Source organism: Leuciscus leuciscus (assembly GCF_965113295.1).
Source record: "Leuciscus leuciscus genome assembly, chromosome: 22".
NCBI lineage: Eukaryota > Metazoa > Chordata > Actinopteri > Cypriniformes > Leuciscidae > Leuciscus > Leuciscus leuciscus.
Window position 1 is genome coordinate 9,734,662 of NC_138746.1, and position 12,214 is coordinate 9,746,875.

At 35.8% G+C, this 12,214-nt stretch overlaps 1 protein-coding gene and 1 long non-coding RNA gene across 2 annotated transcripts in view; one reads left to right on the top strand and one right to left on the bottom strand.

Moving 5' to 3' along the window:
- atp10d (ATPase phospholipid transporting 10D) overlaps nucleotides 1–11,334 on the bottom strand; it is a 28,783-nt gene extending 17,449 nt beyond the window's left edge. Inside the window, exons 1-3 of the mRNA XM_082154925.1 lie at nucleotides 11,042–11,334; nucleotides 7,642–7,987; nucleotides 7,354–7,548 (exon numbers count right to left, since the gene is read on the bottom strand). Of these exons, the coding sequence (XP_082011051.1) occupies nucleotides 7,354–7,548; nucleotides 7,642–7,928 (482 nt within the window). The 5' untranslated portion in view covers nucleotides 7,929–7,987; nucleotides 11,042–11,334. The remainder of the gene's footprint in view (nucleotides 1–7,353; nucleotides 7,549–7,641; nucleotides 7,988–11,041) is intronic.
- Nucleotides 1,298–7,312, top strand: LOC309487322. The gene is made up of 2 exons (XR_014201827.1): nucleotides 1,298–1,958; nucleotides 2,402–7,312. It is a non-coding gene; the product is annotated as an uncharacterized lncRNA (long non-coding RNA).
- Nucleotides 11,335–12,214: the final 880 nt, after the last annotated feature.

Below are 12,214 nucleotides of genomic sequence, written 5' to 3' on the forward strand. Positions count from 1 at the left end.
ATCTTAAATATTAGGCATACTATTAAAGTGATTCAATTATAAAAATCAGTGTACTTTAACAGTCGGATGACAATGGAATCTCATTGGGGTTTTTTTCAGAGCAGACTATCAGTCTTCTCTGGCTGATGCTATTAATACAGAATTAAAGACAGACAATCGTAACTACATGTTACATTTTTGACAATTTGTTAAACATTTGGATTGGAATCAAAATATAAGATGTTACATTTTTGACAATTTGTTAAACATTTGGATTGGAATGGATTTGTATCAAAATATAAGATGTGGAATATTGATTGTTTTGTGCATGGCTGTACAAAATTTTTATATATATATATATATAGTGGCGAGGGGGGCGTGGTTCAGCGAGGTCTGCAACAGGAGAGAGAGACAGGAGACGAGCGGTGTGCAAGTAGGTCAGGCGCAAATGAAAAGTTAAATAGCTACGTAAAGTCCTTGTATAGAGTTGGTGTATGTTAATTGAGCTTTATCTGATTACTGAATGTTAATGTCAGTATTGTTTTATTTGGTGGAATACACTGTTTCATTTTCTGTGACCATACAGTATCAGATAAATGTGTAATGTGAGTTTATTGAAAGAGCGTTTCACTTTTTGACATGAAGAAGTCACACTGGCAGCTATTTCAACAATGAAACAAAAACGAATTTATGGTTGTCTTTGTTGAATTTGCAGATTGTACAGTGTGTGACAGAAATAAAAATTATATGTGCCACCAGAAAAACAGCCTCTTCTGTGTGTGCAACAGGACATAACGGTGTTTGGTGTTTTAAGCCCCCAATGGCACCTTCCAGGCAGCGAGGGGATGGGTAGGTTTAAGGTTGAGGGTAGGGTTAGCTGCCTCTAAGGAGCCATACGCTGATTTCACGCAGCCGCCATTTTGAAATCGAAAGTGAGGCTCCGGTGGGAAGAACCCCGGAAGTAAAGATAAACAACAATGCCTTGGATTACCAACCTGAAGCTGCTGCCGCGATTTACACTATTGGATGTTAATATCCAATATAGGATATGTATATAGTTCATACCTGCTTCGTTTTTTACATTCTGAATTATATATAAAAAAAATATTTTATTTATAAATGAATTTCACTGTATATAGTCTAAAGTATGAAAGAAATGTTTGTACATTTTTAGAATTGACACAACATCATTAAACACAACAATACGCCATCACATTCACGACTCTCCTGTGATTAAAGGCGACACTTCCGGTTTTCTTCCCACCGGAGCCTCGCTTTCGATTTCAAAATAACGGCTGCGTGAAATCAGCGTATTGGGGGCTTAAAACACCATCGAGCGGACATAACTGTTCTCAGACCTGATTCTTTGTCTGGATTCATAAGCAGTCCGCACTACATTTAGACATCCATATAAGGACTCCAATGTATTTACTGCTGCTCTATTTCTTGAATCCTCAACAAATATTGAGACTGACAGAAATCCACATAGGGTTTCAATGTGATCGCAGAGTTATCAACAAAATAATCTGATTCTCTTTGCATTTGGTCAATACATTGCAGCACATCATTAAAAAATGGTCTGATTTCATGTTCATTGCTTACTCCAAAAAGTTAAAACTGTACTGAAAACAGGATTACTTTGAGGATTTCCTGCTTAAAGAGGAAGTAATGGATACCAATAATAATAATAATAATAATAATTTAAATAATATATATATGTATGTATGTGAAAGGAGAATGTATGAGTGTGACAGTAGAAATGTAATGTATGTGAAAGGAGAATGTATGAGTGTGACAGTAGAAATGTATGAATGTGAAAGGAGAATGTATGAGTGTGACAGTAGAAATGTAATGTATGTGAAAGGAGAATGTATGAGTGTGACAGTAGAAATGTATGAATGTGAAAGGAGAATGTATGAGTGTGACAGTAGAAATGTAATGTATGTGAAAGGAGAATGTATGAGTGTGACAGTAGAAATGTAATGTATGTGAAAGGAGAATGTATGAGTGTGACAGTAGAAGAATGGATTTTGGCTTGTACGGCCCCTCATAACATATGCACACACGTGCACACACATATGCACATATACACACACACACATATATATATATATATATATATATATATGTATATGTGTGTGTGTGTGTGTGTGTGTGTGTGTGTATATATGTGTGCATATGTGTTTTACTGTAATTTTACTGTAATGAAAAGTTAATAAACTTAAAGGTATTATCCCATAATACACCTCAGCACACCGATCAGGACCCTGGTGCAAAGCAACGGGGTCACGTATGATCCTGAAGGGGTTTATTTTGTGACAATAATTGGCTGACTGTAAATTACATACAGTACTCTGCTTGTTTAAAATGTTTCATTGTACAAAATAAGCAAGAAAGACAATAAACTATTAAAGTTATGTAGGAAATTGGCTTCCAGAAATAACAAATCCATATATACAGTTTAGTGCTTATTAAAGACTGCAAAATCACTGCAGAATACAGTATTCCAGAAAGACCTGTAAAATGTGTAATTATTAGTTAAAACAGCCCTCTCAATATCGATGGCCCTGAAAACCATTCTTGCTGGTGGTATTATTGACTATCTGCAGAACCATTGTGAAACAAACCTACAACAAAAAGTATTTAATATATACCTGCAGAATGACAAAAACATACATGCTGTACAGTATATGCGTTTCCAATGATGCTTTGTTTCTGTACACTGATGTGCCATATGATTTAAGCACAAAGCATATTCAACATTACTGTTTTATTCCTACTAAAATAAACACACCAGCCTCAATGCCATAGTAATCAAGTAAGCCCTGCGCTTCATTGTCACTCCCAGCAACAGCTCCAGAACAGAAAAACAAATATGACCCCCTGTGGCAAGACGATCACATGGGAACCTTTTTACACTGAGCAGCATTAACAGCTTAGCTAGAACCAAATGGCAGATAACACAACGCTTTGGTACAATATTTATCGGGACATTAGTGCAAGAAGGCAAAATATAAACACTAAAGTCAGCTGTCTGTGAATGGCAACTGTGTACAGGATCAACATGACTACACGGTATAATAGAGTATACTATATATAGTATTAACCCTTAATTAAAATACATTCTGAAATGCAGAATATCAAAGCTTAAAATAAACCTTTAATCAAGAGATATTAATTTAAATTTATAAAATAAAACAGATCAATAACAACTATACTTCAAGCTAACCATTAACTAAGAGCTGCACTAATAAAAAAAATGACGTATGTGGGTTAAAGCACAGGATACAGGTTGGAAATAGACATGTAACAAGACACATTGTAGCTGTGACACTTTAACATGCAAATCCAAATGGCTGTATTTGGAGAAACCAAAGTTTGTTGCATTTGACAGTGACACATCCACTGAAGGTATTAAGCCACACCTCCGAACTGTTTGAAGAACAAGCCAGTGTTAGGATCAAGAAACTGTCCAAAGTAAAATATCTGGGTCAAGTCACCTCACAGCTAGATTAAATAATACCTTACTACATGGCACTACATGTAGTATACAATACTACATTGTTTCTACTGTTGAAGAACAAAAAAGCATATATATATTGAATACATATTATGCGCTATACCATGATCCACTGATAGCAGATAGCAGCCGCCTAACCAAATAGGTTAAAGTACAAACTGACGTACTTTACTGTTATAGATTGTGTGTATTACGTGTATATTTTCAATTCTGACGTTTAGAATGTTTCATGCTCTTACCTGTCATACACATCACATAAGAAGTTATTGACCTTTCGGTCAGACTTCTTCCGCCGTTGGTCCTCCCAAAGGTCTTTAACAGCAGTTATGGACATCACGAAGACAATAGGAATGATGGAGATCTCTGGCTGGAATGCGTTTACAATAGGCACAAAGTTCAATGCAGCCAAGATGATGAAGTATACATTGGCAAAACGATGAAGTTGCTCAAAAAGATTCTTGGGGATGAAGGACAGGAAGGTGTACTTAGTCGTCCGGACCTTATTCCTGCAGTACGACTGGTGTAATTCCTTTACCTCTTCATCTTCAGTCCAACTTGGCATGACAAGTCTTCTGTTTTTGGTCAGATCTTTTGCCATGACACCTCGATCTAGGTCTAACGACTGAATCATGGCAGGTTGACTCCTCTGCTCCGGGAAGACAGTCTGTATTAATGGTCCAGCCAATTCAGGCAGTTTTTCTATCCCCAGCATGTCCAACAAGTCTCACCATCACTAGTTAAATTCATGCTTATGATTCTGTCCAAGTAAAGATCATCATGTGCAAGATCTGACACCTAAGAAGTGAGAAGTGCCCTTCAAAACCTTTGTCTCAACAGTAGTGTGTGGTTCAGAAACCTGTAATGATCTATAACATACAGACCGGGCCGCTCCTTATCCAGGAAACACTCCCAGGCATCATAAACAAACTAGACGTAGAGCTTTTTATGACCCAGAGGCAGTTTTCAGACCGAAAAACCGAGGGCTGGTAAATAAGCAACACGTTTGCAGTGTGACGTTTATCTCGGACAGAGAACACAAGCTACAATATCTATCACCCTGAGCCCTGGACTTTTGAAGCCCAGATGTTTATTATTATTACTATAAAACTTAATAAGGACTGCATTCAATTACAACCATTGCTTTATTAAGGCTATTTTATTTGCATATTGTAGATACTGTATGTGAGATATTATTTATTTTTAGTATTTTATAGTGGCCATAGTCAAACATAGAGAGAAGGAAAGCAGGGTGTCCTGTGTCAGATGTGGTATAAGAAATGAGCACTCGCTTAGGAGTTGGGAGGGGAATAACTGTGACATTACAGACTTTCACAACTACATTTGAAGTTTCACATCAAGACACTAGAGATCATTAAAATATCTCTGTATGGAAATACTGAAGCATTGTTATAGAAAAAGACCCTTTATCAGCTAATTTCTTTACATAGAGGACTGGGGAAGGACAAGGAACAAAGGAGAATCAATAATTCTAATGGGTAAAGTCCTTGAGAGCATAGGAGGAAGTTTTGCACAATATGGGAATTATGCAATGTCATTTCTTGGAAATAAGCTCCTCATCTCAGAGGCACAGTGTTTGAATAGTGAATCTGTGTCAACACTTCTTAATGAGAATAGTGGGGAGTTCCACGTTTATGGAAAAAAAGTCCTTTTTACTACCTATTAAACAATTTAAAGGCTGTGACACCAAGTGGACAGTCAGTTGTCTGCCAATGTCAGGCCAACATTGCCATCTTTTCAGCCAATTGAGCATGTTGACTCTGCATCAGGGCTGTCGATGAGACGGATCACTCTGATTGGCTGTTTTGCTTAGCAAACCAGAAAACCAGATATGACGAAAGCAAGCCAATGACAAAGTCAAGAGGGCACACACAGTGACAGGCCATGTCCCAAATGGCACATTTCATATGCACTTACAGTCTTGTGGACTTACAATGGCCGCCGCGTGCGCGTGTAGGGTGTCCCATTTGTCATTTTAGGTTTCAGAAGGTGTTTTGGCAGAGACAGGCACTGTGAGCAGACACCACGATTGGTTTTCGTCACCGCAGTTTTTTTTCTTTGCTTATAGTTCTTTGGTGTGTCTGGGCTTTAAGCAGTAAAGCTAAACTTAGTTATAGTTTAATTGATTTCTAACATTGGGATCCTTCTGAAGGATATGCAGAGAGATACACCTTTTTACTCTTGCTAGCTTCCTGATTTGTCTTGTATTGCCTGACCAATACTTGGGTTAGGTTTCTAAAAACTGGATAGACTGCACTGATATGTACATATAGTCAAATGTTATTAGTTTCTCGTCAAAAAAAAGAAAGATTTCAGAACGAGCCATTTTTACAGCTCGGCTTCAGTCTTTAATGCTGGTGAAGAAAATTTGAGCTGAAAGTTAAGTGTTTTCACAGTACAATGAACTCCTTTATCTCAAAAGATGAAGGAAAAATGTGTTCCTCATGATATGATCCCTTTAATACGCCACTGTCACAAGATGCAGAACAACATTATATGTATATATATATATATTTTTTTTTTTTCACATTGAAGCTCATTCCCAACATTGTTATTCTTAACTAAAACTGCAATTAAATGCATTTTATCTAAAAATAAATTTACATTTAGCAATCGTATTAACTAATCTTACAGTCGTGTTAACTAAGAGCTTGTAATGTATTAAAGGACATTAAATGTAAAATGTAAGAGCCGGGGCCTGATGTATAAACATTGCGTATGCACAAAATGGGCATAGAAATGTGCATAAGCAATTTTCCACACACATCTCGAGACTTATAAAAACTAAATAATTTTGATAAACACATTTACATTAAATACTCTAATTTATGGAGTTAAGCACTGAAATGATTATCCAGAAGTTACAATAAATAGGAATATTTGTAGTGGATGCGGTGCTTTGAACACATTTCCTGTGGCATGCTATGTTTTAATGTTTTAACTACAACGAGGTTAGCTTTTTGATAATTCTGCTCTAAATTGTGTTCTAAATAGCAGACCTCATGTTTTGAGAATGATGCACACTTACTCCGTCTAATATATTAAAAGTATTTTAGCATCATGCTTTTACCTATTTTCACAATACAACTTTTAACACATTTTTAAATAATTGTACTTACATATATTTTCTAAAGATATGTTTTAGATTCTGTTTATTTTTTTAAAAGTGTATTTATTTGCACTTTACTTAAAAATATATTTTAGGTATATTTTTAACTGTGTGCTGAAAATGATCATTGTAACAATGCATTGAAAGTATACTTTCAAAATACATTATAGTATACAATAGTATATTGTACAAAGTATAGCCAAGTAATATTTGTTTATTAATGTGCATTTGTTATTGAAGACAAAGTGTGCAATTTGTAGTATTTGGAATAAGCCAAAGGTATTACTGAGCATATACTTTTTACTCAAATATAATACACTTGGTATATTGCTTGTATGTTTCGAAGACACTCGTAATTTGTAATGTACTTGTAACACGAATAAAGTACACTTTAATATCAATAATCAAGCATGTAATTAGTCCCTACACAGGCATATACTTAAAGTATACTAAGTATATTTGAAGTTGTTCCAATTTAGCACACAAAGGTACACTAAATACACTTAAAAGTTATGCTTTACTACAATTTAATACTAAAACTAAAATATACTTAGTACAAAATTAGTTGTTCCAAAATAGCACACTTCAAGTTAACTAATCATTAACACACTTGAAGTATACTGAATCAGTCTGGCTGCAAGTTTTTTCACCAGGAAAAACTCACAAAAAAAAACACATAACAGAAACACTAACAACACCAGATAAACAGGCTCGAACACATACTGACCCGCTGTAGACATGCGTCAGTGTGTTGTTTATTTTCTTGTCATAGCGGTAACGTCTGTAATCCTCCATGGCATCTTTGAAGGCAATGACGGTGAGCACCACGGCTAGGGGAATCATGGTAATCTCCTTCTGAAATGCTTCCACCACTGGGACCCAATTCAGCAACACCAGGAATAGGAAGTACAGATTTGCCGATCTATTGCAAGAACCCAAATGTGTCAGTAACACACAAAAACATCTAAATACAAACACACCATTAAATCATTTAGACATAATATTTTCAGCTCACCTGTGAAACTGCTGGAACAGATTCATGGGTATGAAACTGATGAGTGTATACTTGGTTGTCCGGATGCTGTTGTCTTGAAAGCCCTTGGAGAAGCTGTGGTACTCCGCATGTTGTGGACCACATTGTGATACCACCACTCTTCTCTTTCCACTGATCCGCTGAACCAGAGGGTCTTGAGCGTCCAGACTGCTCTTAGGTGGAAGTGATGAAGGAGGAGAGTACCAGCCCCTCCTGTCTGTGGATATCAGCTGCATACATCTGTGTCGAACCCAGTGGAGCCGCTCCATGAGGACGACAGCAAGACAAAATGGTGAGGTCCCTGTCTGCACTACACACAGCCTTCGCCCTGAACACACATAAACACACACATACAATTGCTATAAATCCATAGAGTATAGGCCTACTCCTTGCAATCTGCCATTTCTTCTCTTTTTGAAAGCATAAAACCTGTTGAACAGGCTTAAGTTGGCTGAAAGGCAGAAGTTCTGCCTGTAGTTAATGCCATTTTCAAGTTAACCACACACTTCCCTACAACATGGAAAGAGGAAGGAGCAGTGAAGTGTTTCACTGCTTCAAAAGCTTCAAATGAAGCAGCTCACACAGGCCAAGATACAAGAGGCTTCATTTTTCTGAAGGCCTATGGTGGACATGTTGCAAGAATAACATGACCCGAAATGAGGAAGAAGAAAAATGACACCCTAAAACGACTATATAAACACACAGTGTGCAGATAATAGGTGGCCATAGATATGTTTCATTTAACTAGATATGTGATATGTTGGAATTGGAAACAAGCAAATGTAAACAAGCATTAGATGAGGACTTTATCTAGCTTAATGTTAGAAGTATACTTTCCTTATCTCAGCTCTGTCCAGAGAAAAGGCCTTGCTTGCACATTCCTTTGTATGTGTGTAATGTACTGTACATCTGTTCTGCATTAATATGGATACCCGTGTTCAAATGGGAGAAAGCCTTCTATTATATGCATTGTGGAAGCCTTTCGGATCTCAAGGAGGAACAGAAGGAGATCTTACCGGATATTTACCATTTATAGAGATGTTATATAAAACGTATATACTTTTTACTTTACTTTACTTTATGGAAAAGACTGAACTAAAATTTTATTGGTTGAGATCGTGATACTCCCTCAATATTCTTACTATATATTGCATAGGCCGAGTTGTGGGGGGCTGAGCTATTTTTCTAGCTTCCCGGCGCTGGTCTTTCTTTTCTTTTGTTTTATTCATTCATTACACCTAATAAAAGGACGGAGACAAAAAGGCACTTTGTGTTGGGACTTCTTCAATTTCTAACACTTAACTAACCTAGAACTAGCATATTCTATCCTCTACCCAACATTCAACATGCTTTGACTAGGCTAACCACATTATTCTATACCAATTACGAAATAGTATCTTCTAAGGCAAGGCACGTTTATTTATACAGCACATTCCATACACTATGGTAATTCAAAGTGCTTAAGACAGAGAGGAATTAAAATATTCACAAAATAAAAGCAAGGAAAATTAAAAGAGTAAAAAAGCAATTGAAAGAGATAAAAAAGATGATACAGTAAGGCTATAAAAGGAATTAAAAGAGTAAAAAGATGATACATAGATAAACTTCTCATCTGGCAAAACATTGGTGTATCATATTTTTCACAGCTGCTTGTTTTACTGTGAGATTTTCCCATGTTGATTGTACTCTGTCTGTGGTGTTCTTTCAGCACGCCTAAGAAATCTATCGGTCGTCTCCAATAGACCCGGATAGAAAGAGCTCTAGGAAAGGAAATGATCTAATCCGCACCCCAACGATTTGTTTGGAGGCTCTAGGACTGACTCCAGTCCGCACCCACAGAACAGATTTGGTCCCCGACCTCAAATTTCACATTAAACTCACTTCTCTACCACAGACTCAGATATATGAAAATGAATGCAGAAGCTATGACAGAACCTTTAAAAAACTTCAAATCAAAATGATAATTAATAGATTTTATTTGTCAAATCTCAAAACCTGGAAAGTCTGACATTTGAAGTAATAATCAGATTTTTTTTTTTTTTTTTTTTTAATGGAACATAAATGGCTTGCATATTTGTTTTATGTTTTGTATCATATTCGATACATCATGCTTTTATGTCTCATATAGTATGATATAATTAGAATATGGAGCTTATACTTGAGGAGAAAAAAAAAACACCTCAGTTTTATTCAAGGGCTCAAACTTTGCAAAAATGTGCAATTTGGTGCAGTTGTTATTTATACGTCCTAAAAATTTGATTACATTCGGATAGCTTGTAATGTAAATTAGTGAGGTTTTATTACACATCAAATGTAAATTGCACATAAATATTAGTTATCACTCTGGTCTATATCTTCCAATAATGTGTCTTAGTTAGATGATATTTAAATGCTTCGTTTTATGATAGTTTTAACTGTGGGGGGCAAAACATATTAATGCAATGCAATACAATGATGATTGACATGTACATATAAGCATGGCTCAGAGGCCTGTTGTGTCATATATGATACTCACATTTTAAAGTTTTTTCAGTCCAGTAAATGTTCATCTTGCAATATAACTATTGAAAGTTATTCTTACATTTACTTCAGGACTTAGAAATCCATGTATCAAATGTAATACTGAATGCTTTATGGATAAACAAAAATTCTCAAATAAACTGAGAAACTGGCAAAAACACTTTAGGAAGCTCCCACATGCCTCTGAGATAATATGCTTACACATTAAATTCCCAAGTATTTCTCAGGCTAGGTTCACATTTGACTCAGTTTCTGTATCTATACAGACTATCTGATCTATCTGGACTGATCTATATACACATATGGATCCATTTAGAATACACATAGCCTACCCTATTGACTTAAAAAAAACTATCGGACATTTTCAACATTACTGCAGAGGGAAAAAAATATATGTCATTGAAAACTAAACAGCATGTTGTCACATGATATGGGGTAAGTTGTCACAATCAAACTTGGCATTAAACAGCCTATTGTACGCTTTTCTGTAAAATGTAAACAGTTAAAAAATTGTTTAAACAAAACATTCCATTGTTTTGAGTTGACCAACAACTGTTGTAATTACACAACCTGAATCATGTGCTACTTTTAAGACGAGAAAAGATTGTGATGAAAACATGGTGATGCTTCAAATTTTGACTTTAAAAAAAGAAAAGTTTCGTTTTACACATCCGGAAACACATCCGCAGACACCTATAAAGAAGCAGGTACAATAAATGCGTATGTGACCTCGAGTAAGTACAGGTCAAAAGGAGTGTAAAGTTATAAAATAATTATGTCGGCGGCATTGTGGCCCAAGATGTGACTGTTACTTTCTTAAAGGACCCAACACATATTCCAGATAACAAAGCCTTAAACTTACCTTCGAGTCACGGACTGCCCACATTTCAGAGTAAGTAAAATCCTGTACAAATCATGCACAAATCATGCATCCGAGCACATTAAATATACTAATATAGCAACCTAATGAATCGGAGAACTGCAACAGCCCGCCTTGCGCGCGAGCATCCAGTATGCTGCCACACGGTCACTACTGCAACACCCACAAGTTTCTCTCCTGTGTTCCAGTATTATTATTGCATGTATTATCATACTTTGGCAATCCCAAAAAATTTTTTTTTTTACAAATTTGAACGTAAAATCGTAGTGATCGTTGATTACCAGCATTTTCCAAAGGGATTTTGAATGAAATATACATATTACATCTACGTTAAGTTTTTTTTTCTTTTTTCTTTTAAGACACAGGAAAAGTTTTCTGTACAAAAACTGTTCTTTTGCTTGGTGAAAAATAGTCCAAATAAGTGACAATTAATTTAAATAAATGTGAATCTAATTTCAAATCGAAATCTAGTAAATGTACGATTTTGAACTTTTAATTTGAAATTTTGTGAGCGAATAGTTCCGGGTTCGTTCAAGTTGACAAGAAATGTTCGTTCAAGTTGACATTTCACAACAGTGAAATGAAATGATTGGAATTTTAATGGCACTTCAATGGGTGGAAGACGTTCATCCTATGGATGTAGTGATTTGCTCAGACTCCTATTCAGCTTTAATGAGTGTAAACAGTGGAAAGTCAGCATCCAGGCAGGATATTTTGTATGAAATACTACAAAATCTGTACAGAATATACAGAATAGGAGTAAACATTTCATTGTTATGGGTTCCAGCACATGAGGAGGTTGATCAGTTGGCAAAGAGATCTCTGAAACGCAATGTAATAGACATTAATGTATCACTGAGTAAAACTGAAGTTAAAGCAATAATAAAATCTGCTCTAAACAAAATGTGGCAACAGAAATGGGACAAGGAGACAAAAGGTAGACATTGTATAAAATTAAAAATAAAGTTGGGGTTGAGATAAATAAATACGGAAACAGAAAGGAAGATTCCATAACATCTTAATTACTTTATCATAGGAAAAAGAGAATCTGAGAATTGTGATAAATGTGGCTTGTCAGAAACAGTTGAACACGTGTTGATTCATTGCACAGAATACAACAGAGAAAGAATCAATTTTACCGAATCATTAAGCTAC